This window comes from Molossus molossus, unplaced genomic scaffold (genome assembly GCF_014108415.1).
Source record: "Molossus molossus isolate mMolMol1 unplaced genomic scaffold, mMolMol1.p scaffold_m16_p_13, whole genome shotgun sequence".
In the NCBI taxonomy this organism is placed as follows: domain Eukaryota; kingdom Metazoa; phylum Chordata; class Mammalia; order Chiroptera; family Molossidae; genus Molossus; species Molossus molossus.
Window position 1 is genome coordinate 26,584,341 of NW_023425348.1, and position 23,180 is coordinate 26,607,520.

Below are 23,180 nucleotides of genomic sequence, written 5' to 3' on the forward strand. Positions count from 1 at the left end.
ACCTTTGCACACAGTAAGGGATCAATAAACGATGTTGCATTCCAATATTGTCCAAATGTAAGTCTGAACTGAAAGAATGGCTCCCAGGTCTGCCACCACTGGACTATATTTCAGGACAAAATGTCCCTAAAATGTTCTGCCAATATAGGGCAAGTACCTTAACTTGTTCCTGAAAATGACCACAAATCAAATGGAAGCAGTGAATTCAGAGATAACTAAGAAGCCAGAAAAGGAGGAAAATGCAATGAAGAATAGCCTGCATGAATCCTGTTTCTGCGACTGGCACTCCATCCCCTTGAGTCGGGTGTTTCCCAGCCTCACCCAGGCTCAGCATAATAGACTGGAATGTAATTGCTCACTCTTTTGTGACAACACACCTCTTGATTGATCAGGACAGGGAGAGTGGAGGTACTTCTGGCACCTGTTTTGTTTTTGTTTTTTCAGTTACCTAACTCCATCCATTTGATCTTCCATCCATTCAGTCTCCACCCTTCACTTTCTGAGCATCTATTATGTGAATGTGGGACATACGCCTTGTACTTGAAAAGATACACCAATGGCTGTTTTACATTTTCGGGAAGAGTTACAGAATTGTAGGAGTTACCTATCTATCCCAACATGCCATCTGTGTGTGTGGACATTTGTGTATGTCTAACACCTATTAGAGTAAGACCCTAATAAGGTATACACATGAATATTTACTAAAACTTTACCATATTCCAAGTATTGTGCTTCATGCTTATGTGTGCTAGCTTGTTTGTTTGTCGCAACAACTTTATGAAATTAACACTTATTACCTTTCATGAACAGATAAGAAAAATAGGACTGGAAGAATTTAAGGTGATTGGCCTGTAAATGGCAGAGCAGGGACCTGAACTTGAGTCTCTTAACTAGGGAGTAAGAATCAGAATTGTCCTATTTGCTGCATCCCTTACAGAGACATTTAAGTGTACGATGTCTTCTATCTATTTGCTCTCTGACACTATAAGAGGACTGACGTTAGAATAAAGTAGTCAGTGGGCCCGGCCTGTGTGGCTCAGTGGTTGAGCATTGACCCATGCACCAAGAGGTCACCAGTTAGATTCCCGATCAGGGCACATGTCCAGGTAGTGGGCCAAATTCCTAGTGAGGGGCATGCAGGAGGCAGCCAATTGATGTTCTCTCTCATCAATGTTCCTATCTCTCTCCTTCTCCCTTCTTCTCTCTCTAAAATAAGTAAAGAAAACAAATTAAAAAAAAAAAAAAAGAATAAATTAGACAGTGTGTCTAACAGTTTCAGGGTGTGTAAACAAGAAGCCACTGGTGGAAACTAAAGATCAAGAACTTAGGGTTCTAAGTTGTAACAACCATTCACATGCATTTACTAAGATCTGAAATGTGACTCACTGGGCCCTTTAGGAAAATGCTTCTGCGGTTAACCAGAATGTCCCTTCACTGCAAAGCCAGACACTAGAGCAACATGTACAGGGCCAAATATGCACTCTCTCTTGTAATGCAACTATCGAGAAAGAGAAATGGAATAGAAATTAAGATTCCCATATAAAGATGAGAACTTAATTCCTACCCCCATTAATGTAGTGGATCTACTGTGATGTCAAAGAACCTCCATGGGCCCTGGCCGGTTTGGCTCAGCAGTTAGAGCGTCAGCCCGCGGACCAGAGAGTCCCGGGTTTGGTTCCCACTAAGGGCACGTACCTTGGCTGCTGTTTGCCCCTGGCCCCGGTTGGGGTCATGTGGGTGGCAACCACTTGATGTGTCTCTCTCATGTCGATGTCTCTCTCTCTCTTCCTCCCTCTCTCCCTCCCGCTCTATCTGAAGATAAATGCAAAAAAAAAAAAAAAAAAAAAGTCCTCAGGTGAGGATTAAAAAAAAAAGAATCTCCATGGTATATGGAAAGACCATAGACAAGGAGCAAATAGTCATGAGTTCAAATCCAAGCTGTGTGACCTTGAACACATCCATTAACCTCTCTGAGCCAATTTCCTTATATCTACAATGAAGAAAACGGCATCTACCTCACAGTATTTTTGTTTTTGTTTTTAAATCCTCACCCAAGGATATTTTTCCATTTTATCTTCAGATAGAGTGGGAGGGGAAGAGAGAGAGAGAGAGAGAGAGACACATCGATGAGAGAGAGACACATCGATTGGTTGCTTCCTGCATGACCCCAACCAGGGCCAGGGACCAAACTGCACCCAAGGTACATGCCTTTGACCGAAATCGAACCTGCGACTCTTTGGTCCAAGGGCCAGTGCTCTAACCACTGAACTGACCAGGGCTCACAGTATTTTTGCAAGATTAAATAAGTATAAGCCAAATATTAAACCAGAACCTTCCAGTATTCACATTAATAAAATGATAGTCTTATACACTGGCTTCCAGCATGAATTGACAACGTATTTCAAAGAGGCATGACTGGCACCTCACCCACAAATTCTTCCATTAAATGGGAAGGAGTTGAGAAACGAAAGATTTTGAGGCCCCCAGTACCAAACCAGAACCCAGTTCTCTGGTTTCCAGAGTCTTGACTGGAAACCACACCATAGGCATCATGTCAATGGGAACGTATTTTCTCCTCTCCTCTCTCTCTCTCCCTCTCTGTCTCTCTCTCTCTCTCTCTCTCGGCTTTTCCCCAATCTTAATTTAAAGGTGACATTCCACATAAAACCTAAGAGAGCTCTGTTTCTCTGCTTCCTTTTAAAGTTCCCATTCTGTTCCTCAGAAGATTCCATTTAAATTCCTCCAACCTGGGCAGACATGGGGTCCTGTGTCTGACACTAAAGACCTGTCACCCAGAGCGAGATCCGAATCATGCGGGGGCAGAGCAAGGACTGATGGGGCAGACTTGGAGGAAGCTTCCAGCCCTGCAGATGGAATATGTTTGTAACAGTGGCCGCTGGCCAGCTACAGGACACGCTTCTGGAGCAGCAAGCCCCCACCAAACAGCTCAGGCTGAACGCCTCACCCGCTGCCTGATGACCCTAATATCAAATGTTATTCATACTTATTGGGTGCCTTCTACATCCTGGACAGTCAGAACACAAGCGTGAGTAAGATGCAGTCCTCCGAGGCTCACATTGCAGAGGCAAACACATAAGCAGGTAATTATAAAACAATGTGGTAAGGCCCCAGCCGCTGTGGCCCAGTGATTAGAACATCGTCCCAAGCACCGAAGGGTCACGGGTTTGATTCTCAGTCAAGCGTACATGTACCTAGGTTATGGGTTCTTACCTGGGTTGTAGGTTCCTTCCAGGCCCCGGTCAGAGCATGTGGAGAGGCAACCAATCATGTCTCACATCAATGTTTCTCTTTCTCTCTCTCTCTCTCTCCCTCCTCCCTCCCTCCCTTCCACTCTCTCTAACGATCAACGATCAACGGGAAAAACATCCTCAGGTGAGGATTAACACACACACACACACACACACCACCACCACCAACAACAACAATGTGCTAAATACAAAAATAGAGAACTTCTAGGGGCACTGAGAGGTAGCTGTAACACAGGTGGGCAATTCTTTGTGGAGGAGGTGACACCTCCGGCGGTTTTAGAGGATGGCCTGGGGGAGCAAGAAGTGAGGAGTGAGATGTGGGCAGTGCAGAAAGAGCATCTGGGGCAAAAGGAATGAGTGTGAGCCAGGAAACCCACGTAACAAGCAGTATGGTTTCCGAGAGGCACTCACTCAAGGGCCCTGGATAATGCTAGCACCAAGTGAGAACGCCGAGAACCCCCGATGAGTAAGAAATGAGCCTGGGGCTGGACAGGGCCCAGGGGCCTTATAAACTCTTGTGCAGGATGAACTTTGTCCTATAGGTGTGGGGCAGCCAATTACTTTAAAAGGTTTAAGCATAGGAGTGACTCAGTGTCTATATTCTTTGATTTAGGAGGTTTTTTCCCCCAAAGGGAAACTGCAGAATAGCCATGAAAGCTAGGGAACTGGGCCCTCGTAGTCTAGTGTGGCCCTGCCTGACTCATACCAGAGGCAAGCCCAAAGCTCCCTTGGTCTCTGCCTCTTCCGTCTGCTCAGCCTCTCTGTAATGCTGATCTCGTTAAAAGGTGATGTGGGCACAGGTGACTCAGTGTTCAAACAGCTTTGAAGCAGCCTGAAGTCCACACTGAGCCTGGGCACCTTTCTGCAATGGGGTCCTGGGCAGGGAGGCAGGGAGGCAGGGAGGCAGGGAGGCAGGCCTTGGGGAGCAGGCACAGGGCGGCCAGGTCCGCTGCAGTGTGCCCCCGAGCCCCGCTGTATCTGGTCTTGCAGCTTCTCCTCCCTCCCTCCTGACAGCCTCTGGCCCGTCTGACTTCACCTGATGTTGTAGTGGGAAGGGAGGGGGGCAGGGGAACACAAGCCCATCTGGCAAGAGGAGGGATCAGCCACTGTGACCATTCCAACCTCCCCAGCTAAGAACTCTGGCTCCTGTACTTTTCCAAACGTACGTCTCACCTCTAAAGCTGCCACTTGGAACGATTCCCCCCTTGTTCCCCAACCTCTTTCATCTCCTTAGTCCCATTCCTCATTACCCCCACCCCACCCCCGGAGGCCCAGGCCTAGGTGAGGTTCTGTCCACTTCCTTTCTGCCGGACCTTGCTTCTTTATGACTCCTTCAATAACTGCTGCCTCCTTGATTACTCCTTCATACCTGACTGCTCCCTTCCATTATTCCCCTCATTCTGAACACATGAGTAGACTGTAATCCACTCACTTTACAGCTGTTCCAACCGCTCCCCACACTAATCACTACTCCTTGAATCTGCAGTGGAATGAATGCCTTCCTCCTGTCTCCCTTCTGAATTCTGCTTCATCCTTCCAGGCACAGACAAATGTTCTCACCCTAAGACTTTCCCGTATCACCTCTAAGACAGATCAAATATAACAGGACTTTGCTCACCTTTGTTAAATTATGGGGTTTTGCTTATGTCATAATAACTAGTTCTCAGGCACTGCTCAGAGAACATTGTATATAGTAACTCATTTAATCCTCAGCACGCCCTGCTATTCTCTCCGAGTTTACAGCTAGTCAGTGAAAGAACTAACTAATCTCCGCACCTCTCCACCCAGAATGCTGCACCTGCAGCCCAGGCGGGCTCTGAGTTCAAGAGCTACACTCTCTTCTCCTGGTACCCTAAGTGCCTGGCACACAGTAGGTGATTACTCAAAGTGTTCTGAATTGAACTGAAATGTGTTTAGCATGCATTCCTGTGTCTTCCCCACATGTATGTTCTGTCTTCCCAAGGTGTCCTCAAGGAGAAAAGACCGGATGGTCTCTTTCTTCACAGGCCCACAATCACGATGCATAATGAGCTGGTGGATTCGTAGGGTGCTGGGGTGCAGTTGGGGGCAAACTGGTTTTAGATACTCTATGTCTTAAGTGTGCACAATTTACAAAGGCTTTTGCACATGTGTAAGCTCATAGGTTCTGACGTCAGCAGGTGAGGAAGGTGAGATAGAGGTAGAGAAGGTAAGGGTACTGAAGGGCAGATTGCTTGAGACCTGGCCAAACTCTCCGAACTATAAATATCTGAACAAGATTACAGAGATTACAACCCAGGATTCTGAACGAAGCACCTGAAAGCAGGTCTCCTGGTCACCCATATGGTCCTGCACAGCTGTGGCCACCATGAGTGGGCGGGCTGAGTGGCTCCAGCTCCTCTGCCAGCTAGGGCAGCCTTGGCAGCCAGGGCAAGTGCAGAGGCAGGTGGGAGGCTGGTGAGAGGCAGAGACCTGGCCAAAGGGGAGGCTGGTTAGGTGTTCCAGAGAGGAGGCTGGCTGAGCTGAGATGGGGCAGCATGTGCTAAGTCAGGTTCAGCAGGGCCTCTGGGGCCTCTCAGAGTGTTTGGTCCCCTTCACCAAACATGACAGAACACCCTGGGAGTTGCCATGATTTCCAAGTGGTCTGATAATACAATATAAAGAGTCAGGAAAGCCCTGGTTGGTTTGACTCAGCAGTTAGAGCATTGGCCTGTGGATTGAAGGGTCTCAAGTTTAATTCCCAGTCAAGGGCAAGTACCTGGGTTGCAGGTTTGACCCCTAGCCCTGGTTGGGGTCATGGGGGAGGCAACCAATCCATGTGTCTCTCTCACATTGCTGTTTCTCTCTCTCTCGCTCTCTCTCCTCCCTTCCATTCTACCTAAAAATCAATGGAAAAATATCCTTGGGGATTAACAAAAAATAAAATAAATAAAATTGATCATTTAAAAAAGAGTGAGGAAAAACTGGTTTGTCCTGTGGATTAATTGGAGGTAGTAAGTGTCTCCATGTTATTTGTAATGACCCCACTGCACTTCTAAAACCTATACCTTTATTTTATTGTCCTAACGCAACACAGCTTCAGATAGAATTTACTAGATGTCGTGTGCAGAAGAAAAGGGTTTTCAGGTTCAGGGGGCCTCTGCAGAGGGAAGCTTTTCCCTAGTCTAAAGGGCAGAATTAAATAATGAATTCTTCTTTTTTTATTTTTTTCCTTATTGATTTTAGAGAGACAGAAAGGGAAAAGGACAGAAACATCCATGAGAAAGAACATCGACTGGAAGCCTCCTGCATGCCCCCCACTGGGGATGGGGCCCACAACCTGGGCCTGTGCCCTGACTGGGAACCGAACTGGTGGCCTCTTAGTGCATGGGTCCACGCTCAACCACTGCGCCACACTGGCTGGGCAGGGCAGTGATGGTCTTAGCCAAAAGACCTGCCCTAGCTCACCAGCGGGGTGGTCTTCCCTTCCCAAAGTCTCTTCTTCGCCCTGAGTCTTGATCTCTTCGGCAAAATAAGCATGAAAATGCCCATCCACTCCCTAAAGACTGTGACAATGTCCCGCGCCCAGGCCTGTGAGGTCCCCGTCTAGGCTTCCCGCTACTCTGAAGGGTCTCTGGGGTCTAGGTCTCTCGCGCCTCTCTGTTCAGGAAATGAATGAAGCACTGCAGTGTCTACGCCGAAAGGGAGCGAGCACCACCTCCCCCGGGAACCTCCCGCCCAGGCGAAGTCTCCGAGATCGCGGAGTCCTCGGTGGCGTTGACAGGGGCGAGCTGGGCTGTAGCGACAGGGGCGGAGGGGGCTGGCTCCGAAACCCGGGTTTCCGGACCCTGGCACCGAGGGCGTGGGCGCTGCTTTCCCCGTCCTACCCCTCAGGGCGGCAGCAGGACGCCCCCGGAAGCCGGCCAGCGTCGGGGCTGGGGAACCACCGCGCTTACCTGCGGCTCCACCAGCCATCGCGGCGCGGCGCCGGCGGGCGCGGGGCGCGGGGCGCGGAACGCCGAGTACACGGGGATGCGGTCCCGGGTGCTGTACAGGGTGGCGAAGCGCTCGGCACCCTCGGAGCGCTGACAGATCTTCACGTGGCCCTCGGCCGCCAGCCCCGCGGGCGGGGTCTCGGCGTAGAAGAACCGGTTACATTCGCCGAAGCCGGCATCCCCCTCGCCCAGGAGCCGGCCCTCCAGCAGCGCGCCCAGGGCGAGCAGGCTGCCCAGCGCGAGCCAGCACGCGCGGCCCATGGCGGCCTCTGCGAGCGCGGGCGGCCGCGGCGCGGGCTCTGTGCGGCGGGCGGGGAGCGCGAGGCCGCGAGCGGGCCGAGGGGAAGTCGGAACGGGGCGCGGCTGTGCGAGCGCTCGGCGGGGACCGGCGGGGCGGCCCCGGCGGCAGGGGCGGGGCGGCGTCCGAGGCCGCGCCTCCCTCGCACCCTCCCTCCCCGAAGATGGTGGCTGCGGGGCCGCGGCCGGAGATTGGAGATGCGGACAACGTTGCCCGTGCTGCACCCGGCTCCGACGCAGGGCACCTGCTGCCGCTCTGCCCGGTCTCCGCAGTCTGCGGGAACGCGCTCTCCCGAGAGTGGACGATCCCAGCGGGTCGGCCTAATCGGGGGGCTGGGAAGGGCCGTCCCCTGGGCTAGGCTCCAAGAAGCTTCTTGAGCCAACGCGCGGGAGGGGGACCCTTGGGGAGGCAAAGGGGCGGTGTGAGATGCTCAGAGAACTGTGTCTCTTTGAAACAGTTGAGCAGAGATCCCCTCTAAAATCCGATGAAAATTAGTCTCCCCCTCCCAACGATATGCTCAAGCTCCTACACAGGAACACATCGATGTATCCTTAGCAGATCAGGAGCCTTGAGACCGAAGCCCTGTTATAGGAAGTTCCTAAAATGGCAGACCGTGCAGCCCTTGTGGTTTATCTGGTGCAAGGCCTAGAAACAAAACCAATACCAAGAAAACAAGACCAGTCAACAGCGTTGGTTGATAGGTTTGTTGATTCATTGCTTCATTCATCCCAAGGAGTGCCTATGTGCTAGCTTGGTGGTAAACAAGGACAGGGGTCCTGCTGTCATGCGGAGGACAGCCTAGTGGGGAAACTTGTCATGAATCACAGAATCATGCCATTAGAGGAACAATTAATCACTGACCACGGATCTATGAGAACCTGACCCTACAGGGGTTCAGAGTATAATGTCGGGTTTGCCTGAAGAAGTCTGAAATGAGACTCAGTAGATAACATGAACTGGGCAAAGAGTGAAACAGCATGTGTTGGCAGGATTTAAGGAAGGCTGGTGTGGGTCTAGAGCAGAGAATTGGAAGATGATGAGAAATGAGGTTAAAGAAGGAGAAAGAGTCATATCATTCAGGGTATCATAGGCCAAAGGCCTTCAAACGTTTTTTACAAGACCCACGAGAAAACAAGTTTCATGTAATAATACATATGCTCATGATCGGCATTGCAACCTGGTATTTCTATTCTATAATATTCCACTTTTTAAAAATGCCAATGGTGATCCACAAAATTGTTTCTATGACCCACTAATGGCTCATGACCTACAGTTCAGAAATAAATCATATTGAAGGTTTCATCTTTCAACAGTAGTGCTGCGATCACATTTGCTGTCTGTGCAGAAATGGGCAGATCTGAGCAGTCCAGAATGAATGAAGAAAATCATTTGCAATAATCCAGGTGAGGGATGGTAACTCGGACCCTGGTGGTGGTACAGGTGGACCCAGAGCACCTACTCAGGGCAAGTGCCCTTGCTTACATCTTATTATTTAATCTTATTTCCCTAGTGTGCTACATGGGGGACTGAGGTCAGAGTATTTTGATGCTTGCCTAAGATGGCGTAGACAGCTAGCCCTGAGCCATATTTGAACCAGGTCTGTCTGGTTCCCAAGCCTGACCTATCCTCTAAGTCACAGCAAATCTGTAAGGTGAACCTACTAAATAGGAGACGAATTGTCAGAAGAACATATTTTGGAGCTTATGAACAAATTCCATACAGGCTTCAATTCCTGGAAATGTTGACTAGGTTTGGTCCCTAAAATGAAACCTAAAATTATATCTTAAAAAGAAGCAAACAGACACTTTTAATATGAGGTCACAGAAGAGGCTAAACTTGGAGTCCCCTTTGTTCTGGGGTTGATGACCTTGGTCATCTAGTACTTGTATCTCGGCCAAGTCATCTCACCTTGTAGACTTCAGTCATGTCCTCCCTTGGGGATGATGCCTCTCCTAGGAAGCTGTGAGGATTCTAGATTTTATAGAATTTTTAATATTTATATATATATTTTATTTATTATATTTTTTTGTTCAGACAGAGTGGGAGGGAGGGAGAGAGAGAGAAACATCGACGTGAAAGGGACACATCGAGTGGCTGCCACCCACACAACCCAACCAGGGCCAGGGACAAACTGCAACCGAGGTACCTGCCCTCAGTGGGAACTGAACCCGGGTCTCTCTGGACCACAGGCCGATGCTCTAACCGCTGAACCAAACCTGCCAGGGCTAATATTTATATTGTTATATGGGATTATACATGTTCCCCAATGTCAATTCATGTTGTCAACTATAAAGAGCTATATAAACAACTATAAACAATCCCTCTTCTCCCAGTGTTCTTTTAAGTGCTTCTATTATGGTGCTTATAATGTTAAGTTATTAATAATTCCTGTTTGTCTTCTGTACTAGATCATGTACTCCTGGGAACAGGGTGATGCCGTCTTTGTTTCTAGATCCCAGTAGCTACCACAGAATCTGGAGTAATAGATGTCAAATGTGATGCTTATGTTATATTTTAATAAATGCAGAATATATAATAAAGTAAATTCTTGGTCTGTATACCTAAAGTATTTATATGACTTTAATTCACTGTTTCTCAAACTTTCTGGATCCCTGCCTCTCCCCCCTCCCAAGCATAAACGTCTTTGCCATTCATCCCTGACCCAGGGCAGATTCCAGTTTTCCCCCAGGCTCCTTTCACATATACACACGGAACACTGCAGGATGATTTTGTCTTCTTTATTTCCTTTAGTTTATAGCACAAAACAATGGAAGTTCTTTTGTCTTCTTGCCTTCCAAATAGAAAATTATTATAGCCCTGGCCGGTTTGGCTCAGCGGTTAGAGCGTCAGCCTGCGGTCCAGAGAGACCCGGGTTCGGTTCCTGCTAAGGGCACGTACCTCGGTTGCAGTTTGTCCCGACCCTGGTTGGGTCATGTGGGTGGCGACCACTCAATGTGTCCCTTTCACGTCGATGTTTCTCTCTCTCTCTCTCCCTCCCACTCCCTCCAAACAAAAAAACGAAAAAATCACCTCTGATGAGGAGGGAAGGAGGGAGGGAGGAGGGAGGGAGGGAAGGAAGGAAGGAAGGAAGGAAGGAAGGAAGGAAGGAAGGAAGGAAGGAAGGAAGGAAGGAAGGAAGGAAGGAAGGAAGGAAGAATATCGAACATACTTTTGAAAATTACAGTGTCCTTACCCCAAGATTCTAGAACACACTACCGGGCAGGAGTGCCCTGATTTAATTGTAATTTTTGCTGACTGCTCATTCCAGGGGAGGGCTTTCTTTAGCTGCATCTTTCTGTACAACGCATAGTCCTTGGGTAATTCACTGCTACCTCTTGTCTCTAGTCCCTGTTCTTTTCCACTAACTGTTCTCACAGGGGAGGAGGTTTCAAAGCAGATCCTCCTGGACCTCCGCACTCACACCTATGCCAAGCCAACATCTGTCGAGAGCAAAGGCCTGAAGAGAGAGCTAAGGGCTGATGTGGAATAAAATGACATTCTACTTGTACTTCTGTGGTTTGGTTGTTTTCATCCCAAGCTGTTTGAAAACATGAGCCATGGGTACTTCTCCAACCCCAGCCCCTCACTGCCTCAGTGCTCTCATGGCCACTGCATCCCCACCACCACCTGAGAGCAAGCCACCCTCATCTCTCGCCCAGCTCCTATCCTTTCATCTCCTCCAATCCATTTCCCAGCTGGAGTGACTTCCTAAAATAAATCTGGTGATGTCATCCTACTCTTACAGCCCTTCAATAACTCTCCATCCATTTTAGGATGAAGCTCCCCTCTCCACCCGATCCCCAGACCACTGAGATCTGGCCCCTCCCCCTCGGCCTTATCCCTGCCACTCCTACCTGGTCCTTGTAGTTCTTTGAATGTGCAATGCTCTCTAGTCTCTGAGCCTTTGTACCATAAACTACTTTCCGTGGCCTGGAATTCTCACCACACACTTTCATCTCTTCGCCTCTTTCATTTACTTCTGGGTTTTTGTTTTTTTGTTTTACATAATCCAGCTAAACATTAGTTCCTCAGGTCACCTACCTTCCTGACAAGTGTGCCTTCACCACTTGTCCCCTCCTGCCCTATGTAAGGTTAAGGGCCCCTTCTAATTGTGTTTATTAAACCATTATTTCCCCTGTATCTAATTGCTACCTTCTCCCTTAGACATAAACACAGTGTATTCAATACAGTGAGTACATGAACGAACAAACGAATGAATGAATGAATGAATGAATGAAAAAATCCTTTCTCCATGTAACTTGATTTGAATTCTCATGCTTACACACACTCTCTCCCCAGCAGCCTGCACTAAAACAGACACCTGGCCCACAGAACTACAGGGCACTTCTGGTTGTCCAACTGTCTTTGCCTGTTTGTCCAGCTGTTAGAGGATTACTTCAGGCAGGTATAACTTAAGTCCCTCGATGTAGAGACATATTTAAAATAGTTTTTTTCTGATATGTGTCAATAAAAAATAAATTAATAAAGAAAAATTAAACAATTTTTCTGAAACTATTTGGCTTTCCGTATCGATGAGGAGGAGAGTGCAGTGGTTACGAGCTGGGACTTGCATTGAGACTGTCTGGGTTCAAATGCCAGCTTCTCTTACTGGCTGCGTGACCTTGGACAAACCATTGGCTACTCAAGAGATTTTACACCCTTTTCCAAATAGCTAATCAAAGTATTTTCTAATCATATACACACTCTCCACAAGGGAAGTTTCCATTATAAAACTATCCTCACACCCTGGCTGGTGTGACTCAGCAGTCAGAGCATCAGCCCACTCACCAAAGGGTCTCAGATTTGATTTCTAGTCAAGGGCACCTACCTGGGTTGCAGGTTCGATCCCCAGCCTGGTTGGGTGTGTGTGGAAGGCAACCAATCAATATGTCTCTCTCACATCAGTATTTCTCTCTTTCTCTTTCTCTCTCCCTCCCTCCCTTCCACTCTTTCTAAAAAAAATCAATGGAAAAAATATGCTCAAGTGAGAATTAACTAAAAAATTTTAAAAATCCTCACATTTTCAGGAATGTTTTAGTGAACCTTGGAAACTGTCCTATGACAACTCCCAAGCAGCTTCCCACCAACTTTAATTCAGCTCTACTTCTAGGCCCCAAAATGAGTTTACTTAGATAATAGACACGCAGACATGAGTTATGTTGTATATTTAGAAAGGGATCAAAACAAGCTTCCCTGATTTTTTTCCCTTGCTGATTTCATGTTCCTTTAAAAAATATCAATGTGAGAATGCAGAACATTCTGTTTTAAATGTCCACATTGTTTATTTTCTTTACTTTCAATAATTTTTATTTTTAATCTCTATATTTTTATTCATCTGGAACATATATTGCCTTTGTATTAAGAAAGTTAAAAAAAAAAAGCAAAAGAAACCTTCCTGGGGGAAAAACATTGAAGTGCTATTAGCATGTTTGTGACAGAAAGAAAATTGGAAAAGTAGAATAAAAAATGTATGCATGGGCCCTGGCCGGTTTGGCTCAGTGGTTAGAGCATCGGCCTACAGTCCAGAGAGACCCGGGTTCGGTTCCCGCTAAGGGTACGTACCTCGGTTGCAGTTTGTCCCCGGCCCTGGTTGGGTCATGTGGGTGGCAGCCACTCGATGTGTCCCTTTCACGTCGATGTTTCTCTCTCTCTCTCACCCTCCCACTCTATCTGAACAAAAAATGGAAGAAAGTGTCCTCAGGTGAGGATAAAAAATATATATATATTTATGCATGGTGTAATCACACTGTGAACATATGCAAAGGATAATAAAAGACTCAGAAGAGTTCAATAATTGTCTTTGCATGATAAGTCAAATTATTTTATTCTGTTTTTATATTTTTAAAATTTTATGTAGAGAAACAATCTTATAAGAGAAAAAAACAAAATACTTTTTAAAAGCAAATAATATTAAATTCAGTTCAAGTTTGGAAACCACTATAGATTTAGTAAGTATGCATTTTAGGAAAATTTTCAGGAAGATTTTACTTTTACTAGTTGTTCATATGACTAAGGCACTTACTCGTCCTTCCATATAACACAAACATGAAATAGAGGTTCTGATGAAGCAAGATGACCAAAATCGACCTTCTCCAGACATGGATAAACTGCTTCGCTGGGCTTTCTTGCCTAACCCCTCTTAATATTATTTAGTGTTTGTTGTGGTCCTTTCAGGCTGACACAAAATGTCATAGCCTGGGTGCCTTATAAACAACAAACATTTATTTCTCACAGCCTTCGGAAGTCTAGGATCAAAGTGCCAGCAGAATCCACGTGTGGTGAGAGCCCACCAGGTTCTTAGTCGTGTGCCCCACATGGCAGAAGGGGCACGCAAGCTCTCTGGGGCCTCTTTTATAAGGGCTCTGTTTCATGAGGGCTCCACCCTCTGAACTACCCACCTCCCAAAGGCCCTACTTCTGAACACTTTAGTCCCACATTCTGTTGGGACTAGGTATGTGAACCTTGGGAGTCACAAACATTCAGTCTATGGCAGTATTACTGAAGAAAACACTCTGCTCGGTGGATGAAGGAAGTCCGTTTCAATGAAGTAGATAGTCTCTTTCTTCCAAACACTGGTGTGGGTAGAGGAGAAACTTATTCATTCATTCAAAAAATGTTGAGTGTCCCTTGTGGGCCAGGCTCAGGGCTAATTGCTGGGGACATAGAGTGAATAAAATATGGTCTCAGCTGTCCTGGAACTCACAGTCTACGCTACTAGGTTATCTTTATTTTCAACAGAGAACTTTAAACATTTATTTCAGAAACCCATCTGTCCAAGTATTCATCTTATGAATGTAAAACAATTCTTGTTTATGTTATCAACAGAAAAAAGTTAAGAAAAACATTCAGTTCTATCTCTGTGCATCTGTCACAGTGTGCACATAACAGCATCTGGGAATTGTGTAAAAGCTCCAAAAATGCAGATAAATGAAAAAAGTACAGGTTTGAGCATCAGGAAACTTTGGTTTAAACCCGAGTTCTGCCACTTATGAGCTGTTTGAGTTCTTTGAACCTTAAATCCCTCATCTGCAAAATGGGGATAACAGTTCAATTTCAAATCAGGATAGGACTTTCAGAGCACAGAACATTTTCAGCACTGCCCTCCTGAGACCAGGAGACCCTTGATTCGCCAGCTCGGACCAAGCCTCAGCTGGCCTTAGAATCACTGTGGGCACATCAGGTGTCTGCTGGGATGTGGCAGGTGCAGGAGGCAACAGTCAGACGGGATCACTACCTCACTGTACACGTCAACTTCCACGGGATTCAGGCAACTAAATAAAAATTTGAGGGAAAAACACACATAGATATTCAGAAACTCTTCAAATATCTTGCAGAAGTGGGACGAGAACGTTCTGAAGATGAGCGAGGGGCTAAGAAAATCCCAGCAGTTCATGAGGTCAATGGTATGTAACAGCCCTCCTCTAATTTGTCTAAAAAGGGGCTTTGTTTTATTTTTAAAATATTTTTTATTGATATATATATTTTTTTTTAAAGAGAGAGGAAGGGAGAGATTGAAACATCGATGTAAGAGAGAAATAGCAATCAGTTGCCTCCTGCACGCCCCCTACTGGGGACTGAGTCCACAACCCGGGCATGTGACCTGACCAGGAATTGAACCGGGATCTCTCAGTCCATGGGACAATGCTCAGTCCACTTGAGACACACTGGCTGGGCTAAAAAAGGGATTGGGGGGGGGGATACATGCCCGTAGAGGGAACCAAACCCAGGACTCTCTGGTCCACAGGCCGACGCCCCAACCACTGAGCCAAACCAGCCAGGGCAAAAGGGCTTTATTAAGAAAAATGGAAAGGTGCAGAAAGAACCACGACATCAGCCACATTCATTGAACTATCTTCTTGAACTGTCTACTGTCCCGCTAGACTTGCTATCAGGTTCTCCTGGGTCCTAATTTTGGCCACCAGTGGTGTCTTGGGGAGTTGCCATTTGCACCACAGACCTTGGTTTTACTGTCTGTCTCCACGGAAGATGCCACATCTTGATGTTTGTGTCCCTTGCCGGCTTCCCCTAGAGCTCTCCCTGCATTTCCAAAGTTATCCAGACTGTGGACTCACCTTGCCTAACACAGTGGGAGTCCCCGGCCCCTTGCAGCAAGTTCTGTTGTCACAGTCACTGGGCATTTGAGGCCTTTGTCTTTGCTTGTTCATCTGCTCCACGTGTACCCAGGACCCAACTCTCAGGGCATCTGTTGCAAGTCTAATATTAGCAACAAACACAAGTCACATCATCTCGTATAAAGAGAACATTGAGGGAGAAGCGTTTGGTCACTAGACAGATGCAGCAGCAGGAAAGAAGGAGCTCTGTCAGTGCCGGGCTGTTACTGGGAGCGGGGCAGAGAGAGGGAAGACCAAGAATATAAATCCTTCTTTCTTTCCTTCTGATCTGCTGTCCTGGGGAAATACGACAAACTCTGCACAACTCCTACGACAGCTGGCCCCTGGTCAGGCAGAGGTCCACTGTCACCCAAGGACACACAGTGATCTTTTTTTTTTTAATTTTTTTTTTCTTATTGATTTTTTTTTCAGAGAGAGGAAGTGAGAGGGAGAGAGAAATAGAAACATCAATGAGAGAGAACATCGATTGGCCGCCTCCTGCATGCCCACCACTGGGGATCAGGCCCACAACCTGGGCATGTGTCCTGACTGGGAATTGAACCTGTGACCTCTTGGTACATGGGTCGATGCTCAACCACCAACCCACACTGGCCAGACAACACAGAGTGATCTTAAACGGTAAGAATCAGAAACAGCCACACTCAGGCCCAGGCATATGAAAGGTATGCCTTCGGCAGAGGTCGACCTAACCAACAAGTCACTTGAACCACCTTTGGCCACGTGACTGAGAAGTGTCGCACCTTTTTTGACATGCTCCCAATGTAGAGCAAGATCATCTAGGTCAGCTGCCGTGAGTTCATGGAAACTTTGCAGCCCAGATGAAGGTTACAACATGGGGCATGTCTCTGAGGTCAGTGGGCCAATTCTGGCCTCTGGAAAGATCTTATTTAGCCAGCAGGGCTTTTACTTTTTTCCCCCCCTTCTTTATTGATTTAGAGAGAGAGGAAGGGAGAGGGAGAGAGAGATAGAAACATCGATGAGCGAGAACACTGACTGGCCGCCTCCTGCATGCCCCTACTGGGGATTTGGCCCACAACCTGGGCATGTGCTCTGACCAGGAATTGAATGGTGACCTCTTGGTGCCTGGGTCAACCCTCGACCACTGAGCCACACTGGCCCGGCGCTTTTACATTTTTGGAACTAGCTGTCAACATTTTAAAGTCTGAAGATTTTTTTTCATAAAGTTTCAAGTCTGCAGCTTCTCTTGAAAATTCAGAGACTGGTAACTCCACGGCCCCCACTCCCACAAACAGTAGCTGGACTCACGACGCGCGTGAGACACTGTCCGACAGCAGTGCTCACGTGTAATGTGCCTGAGCCTGGGGGGATGTGAGTTTTCCACTGGGGGTCAAGAGGCACACAGGAAAGATCGGATCTTTGGCTGGGCTTCCTCTAAACAAGCAGCCTCTGGGTGCAGTGAACAATGGGCAGGGAATGAAGGAAGGAGAAAGACCGCATTTCAAGAAAATACAAACTCCCACAGCAGAAAGCCAAGCCCCATTTGCACAGGATAGAGAGGAACCGTGCCAGCCCAACACAGCCTGGACACTGTGACCTGAAACAAAGAGAAACAGAAGCTTTGGCCAAGATGCCCACACAGAGTCCTGTCACATGTCCCAGTAGCTGGATGGAAGACTGCGGAATGGCGGGGGCGGGAGAGAAGAACGTGTCCTCTCCCTGTCCCTGCCTACTTCCACTGGGCCAGAAGAGAAAGAAAACAAACCAGAACTCTCATTGGCAGTTGCTGAGGAAGCTAAACTCCCATCTACCCCTGCAGCCTAACTCCCCATGGGCCAGATGCTAGATGGGTGGTTCTCAACATGACTGTGCATGGGCATCGCCCAGGGAGCTGTCAACGTTGTGTCTCCAGACAGTTAAAATGGAAATTTGGAGGAGGAGGTCAGGGGGTGTCCAGGCATCCCTGTGCCTCACGTGTAATTCCAATGGGTTGAAACCCGGTGTGCCTCCCAACCTTAGACTTGACTGTAACTCACTGGGATCTAGTTAAAATGCAGATTCTGGCCCTGGCCAGTTTGGCTCAGCAGTTAGAGTGTTGGCCTGCAGACCAAAGAGTCTCAGGTGCGATTCTTGTTCAAGGGCACATACCTGAGTTGTAGGTTTGATCCCTAGCCCTCGTTGGGGTCATGCAGGAGGCAACCAATCATTGTGTCTCTCTCTCACATTACTGTTTCTCTCTTTCCCTTCCTCCCTCCCTTCCACTCTCTCTAAAAATCAATGGAAAAACATCCTCAGGTGAGGACTAAACCCTGGCCTCCCCCCAAAAAAGTGCATATTCTGAGTCACAGGTCAGGGCTGGAGTCTGAGCTTCTGCATTTTCCCTGAGCTCCAAGGTGATGTCCAGACTTCCCATCTGGACTGTGCTTTGAGTGACAAGAAGCTGCAGCCCTGTCCTTTGTCATTCTCTTCCCGGTAGTTTAGCAGGGAGAGTGCGGGTCGGCCACCTCTAAATAACTCTGAAAATAACAACAGCAATAAAAATAAAACTAATAACATTATTAAAATAATACAAAATAAGTAATAATAAAATGTCAGTAATTATGACACTGCCGTGTTCTTCTTGCCAAAGATTGTGTTGAAGTTAATTTAAAAATAGATATGTTCGATAAGATGTGAAATGATAGTTTGTTCTTACCTCAAGCCGGTTAGTGCTCAAAGTGTCTCACTTATTGGACGCACCTTACTGCTGTGGTGCTGTTATGACCGGTTCCACTTTAGGGAAAAGGGAGAGGAAGCACACAGATGAAGCAGCTTGCCAAGTCACAGGGCGCAAAACTGGGTTTCAGCGCAGGGTATGTTCAGTGACTACTGAGCTCCGCATCTTTGCTGGGAGCTGGGGTCCCAAAGTTGTGAGTCACCCAAAGCCACACTAATAAGGCAGATCTGGGCTTCTGATCTCCATCTACGGACTGGAGCTCTTGAGAGAAACACGGATGATGTATATAAACTGCAGTCCGAGTTCACAGCACGCCGCCACTCATCACACGGTAACTGTCTACCTGCTCGTGAGCCTCCTTCCTTTTACCTTTCTCCTGGAGTAGCCAGTGTAAACTTGAGACACGCAGTCTGGGGCGTGTTTGTCCAGCCCAGCTGCTGTAGTAGAATACCATAAACTGGTGAGCTTAAACAAAGTTTATTTCTCACAGCTGCATGGTCAGGTTCTTGGTGAGGGCTCATTTCCTGGTTTACAGACAGCGCCCTTCTTGCTGTGTCCTCACACGGTGGAGAGAGAAATCATTTCTCTTGCATCTCTTCCTAGAAGGGCACTAATCCCCTTCATGAGGGCTTCCCCTCATGACCTAATCCCTTTCCAAAGGCCTCACCTCCTAATACCATCACATTGGGGATCAGGGTTTCAATATATAAATGGGGGAGTTATATTCAGTCTATAGCAGGGATGTAGATAGTGGGAAGACAGAATGGAACATAGGAAATGTAATTTAATGACCCAGCTCCCTAGAGGAACCAAGAATATTCATTGTGTGGGCAGAGGAAGGGAGGGGTCTGACAGTAGCCATGCTCACTTCCTAGAGTGAATCAGCCCGTGAGGACATTCAGAGCCAGCCCCCTGGCCCTGCAGACCTGGCAAGGAAGGACTAGAGATGCCTGGAGCGGTCATCATTCCCCCAGTGAGGTGGCATGTATTCATTTGTTAGGCATGATTAGCAAAAGGCGACCAGAGGACTGCCATGAGTCTAGGGACAGACTGAAACACCTCTGAGAACCCCGTGGGGCTCTGACCCTGAAATTCCAAGATACACCTGTTTAGGGCTTGAAAACCATCTGCTTGGGGAGAGCCTGGATACTGCTACGGTGGCTGAGAAGAATCTGTGGCATGGTGAAATGGCCTAATTGCTTGTCTGTCTCTCCAAGCTGACTGCAAACTCCATATTATACCGTATCTTTAGCATCTAGTACAGTGTCTGGCACAGTAAAGGTAATTAACAGTATCTGTTGAGTGAATGACTGAAGGTCTTTTATTGAAATACAAGAAACAGAGTTTATTCCCTGGCTCTGCAAATTATTTGAACACCCAGCTTAAAACTGGATATTTTATTTTAAAAGATAATGTGAAAGCAACAATGCTATTGTAGGGGCTTTTTGTTTATTTCAGATGGTTCTTATAATGCCAACATTTTTCCATTTCTTGTAATGGTTTCACAGAATTTATTCCTTCAATCAACAATACTCATTGAGTCCTCGCTACACAGAGAAAACTTTTAATCTGTGGATAAACCATAGATATAAATAAAGCTCTTAGGGTCCCAGAGAATCACCTGAAGACAGTCAAAGTGGTATTATAAGAGAGGTGAGGATAGGCCACCTGGTGCCTGAGGAGTTTCTCAGGCAGGAGAAACATGTTCAGTGGACCCTTGACATTCACAGGGACTGGATTCTGAGATCTTTGCAAATTCCTAATCCTAGCCCTTTTCTGAAGAGTATTCTTATCTGGAGCCCAGATTTTGCTGCACACAGCTTCACACGCCTAATCTGCTGCCTGTTCAACTCTCTTGACTGATCTTTCACCTGGTAGCAGCTTTTCCGGAGAATTCCTGTTGCAGACTCCTTAGGAGCTAAGTGTCTCTTGCCTTCAGACCAGCTCTATAGTCATCTGCATTATTCAAATGTGAAAATCCACGAAATTCCAAAATATTAACTCTATGCCCTCGATTTGAGGCTTGTAAATAGTTGAAATGGCTATTGTCAACCTAGTGAGTGCCAGGGATCTGCTGTGTCTGCCAGAGTCCCACCTAATCCAACACAAGTCCCAAGTGCTTACTGAGTCAGACACATGCCATGTTAGCTGATGCCCAGGGAACCAAAACAGAGAGAGCCCCTGCTCTTAGGACTGGCATCTGCTAGGAGAGACGGAGCCATTCTCAGGCATGGCTGTGAATTACAAATGCTTTCCAAGCCTCTGTGGTCCCCAAATTCCTCCAGTCCAGTTTACCTAACTGCTAAATCACTCAGTGGCTTTCTGGAGGAGAGTGCATTCACTGAGGGCAGACATTGTGTGCCCATCCCCCAATCTGGATCCCTGCCTCCGCTCCCAGTCCTTCCCTCCAGCTCTTGCTAATCTGTGAGCACATGAAGGATGTGCCCACCTCAGGGCATTTGCACGTGTTGTTCCTCTGCCTATAATGATGCCCTCCACACCCATGTTCACATGGCACACCCAAAGACCACATCCCCAAAAGTCCACACTATCAAATATAGCAGGGCATACGCTGTTTATTTTTCCTTGTAACCCTTATGACTACTTGCCATGTTATTATTTGTTGCTGTTTACAATCCTCCAGGGCAGTTGAAACTTTCTCTTTTTCACTGTTGTGTTCCCAATTAGAAGAACAGTGCCTGGTACACAGTAAGTGCTGGGTAAACGTGTGCTAAATGAATTAATGAATGAATGGATGGTCCCTGAAATACAGACATGATATGAATCTTTTGAGAAAAGGCTCTGAGGGATGGTGCTCTCTGATGTCTACAGGCCTGGATGTAGTCCTTTTGAGGGAGGGGGGAAGGATGAACAATTACAGCACAAGGATACTGGATATCAGCATACTAGAGGTGAGGTAGGAAAATGCAAGAACCCAGCAACACAAATGTTACTTTTTGTAGGGCGGCACCTCCAACAATGACACTCTTCCCCATAGTGCTCAGTTCTGACCCTCCTGTGTTCTCCCTGAAATGGCTTATCTCCTAGAGATCCACCAAAATGATAATAGAATAATAATAGAGAGTCTCGCTGCTGCACCACAGTCGCTGCAAATCAGTGGCCAGAAGGAGCAACAGGAGCATGTGAGGGATTTCAGTTCAAGAGGCTGAAGCGCCCAGAGGGATGGGCAAGGCAGCTAGAGCCAGGCCTGTTCCTCTCCAGGGCTCTGTTCCACTCAGATCGGTTTTCTTTCCACTTATCTCTGTAGCCAATTCCTAGCAACTGTTTGTGGTTTCCTATTTAAAGTGATGAAAGATAACACCAACATTCGGGGGGTGAGAGGAGGGGCAACTTTGAAATCATCTACAGCCACAATCCAGTGAAATAAATAGCATGTGAAGTTATTTATAAATATCTGAAAAGGACTCCTTACTCACACAGAAACTGAATTAATGCAATGGTTAATCTTTATGAATAATTCAGTGTGGCCAGGTAGGCAGACAAATCCATAGCTGAAACTTTTTATAGATCTGAGAGGAGTCCCAAGACCCGAACACTAACTCTCTAAGTTGCATTCAAGTACAACTTCTAATGTCCATCTTACGAGTTTTGGCTTATAAATAAGAATGATGATAGCTAATATATGCTGAGCAGAAGTTCTGTCTGCACTGGTTTGAGCGTGTCTGCATACGGCAGCACTAGTGCTGCTTGGCTAAGGGCTCCCTTTGACTAACTGGGGACACGGAGATAAGAGGAAAGAGCTGATTTATTGAAAGATGACTCAATAAGTCAGTGTCGGAGTCTGAATCAAGGTTGAGTCTCCTGGCTCCTGACTATTTATGAAATCTTGACCTTGTCTTGGTAACATTGTCACCTGGCCAAACACAACAAGAAGTGGAATTTGCAAATAAGTATATGTGACCTTTTGTACAAATACGGTATGGTAGATATGAGAAAAAAAAATAACAGTTTTCTACTAATAAAAATAATGAGTGGAAGCCCTGGCCAGTTTGACTCAGCTTAGAACGTCAGCCCTCTGACCAAAGCGTCTTGGGTTTGATTCCTGGTCAAGGGCACGTACCTCGGTTGCATGTTTGACAGAAGGCGTGTGGGAGGCAAACAATCCATATGTCTCTCTCACTTCAATGTTTTTCTCTCTCTCCCTCCCCCTTCCTCCCTCCCACCCTATCTAAAAATAAATGGAAAAAAAATCCTCAGGTGAGGATTAAAAAATAAAAATTTAAAAAATAGTAATGGGTGGAAGACAGTTTGGTAGTTTCTTACAAAACTAAATATAGTCTTACCATATGATTCGGCAATTGTATTCCTTGGCATTTACCCAAATTAGTTGAAAACTCACTTCCACACAAAAACCTGCACATGCCTGTTTGTAATAGTTCCATTCATAATTGCCGACACTTGGAAACGCCCAAACGTCCTGCAGTAGTTGAGTGAATAAGCTGTGGTACATCCATACAACAGAATATTATTCAGCAAGATAAAGAAATGAGCTATAAAGCAACAAGACATGGAGGAAACTTAAATGCATATTACTACTAAGTGAAAAAAGTCAATCTGAAAAGACAACATACTGTGACATTCTGGAAAAAAAAACAACTATGGGGACAGTAAAAGGATCAGTGGTTGCTGGGGGGGGGGTGAATAGGGAGAGGATTTTCAGGCAGCAAAACTACCCTGTGTGGTACTGCAAAGGCAGATGCGTGCCAATGTACATGTGTCAAGCCCATAGAATGTACAACACCAGGAATCAACCCTAATGTAAACTATGGACCCTAGAAGATAATGACGTGTCAATGTAGGTTCATCAGTTGTAACAAATATGCTAAGTTGGTG

General features: G+C 46.7%; 1 protein-coding gene across 3 annotated transcripts in view; it reads right to left on the reverse strand.

The window, feature by feature from the left end:
• Window positions 1-7,537, reverse strand: part of ENDOD1 (endonuclease domain containing 1) — a 77,192-nt gene extending 69,655 nt beyond the window's left edge. For 2 of the 3 annotated variants that reach the window (XR_004959334.1, XM_036260071.1), the window contains exon 1: window positions 7,184-7,483. Coding sequence is in view for 2 of the 3 variants with exons in the window: in XM_036260071.1 (XP_036115964.1) it covers window positions 7,184-7,483 (300 nt within the window). In the remaining variant the exon portion in view is untranslated. Of the gene's footprint in view, window positions 1-7,183 lie in introns of all 3 variants that reach the window. The other variant, XM_036260070.1, reaches the window with a different exon arrangement.
• Window positions 7,538-23,180: the final 15,643 nt, after the last annotated feature.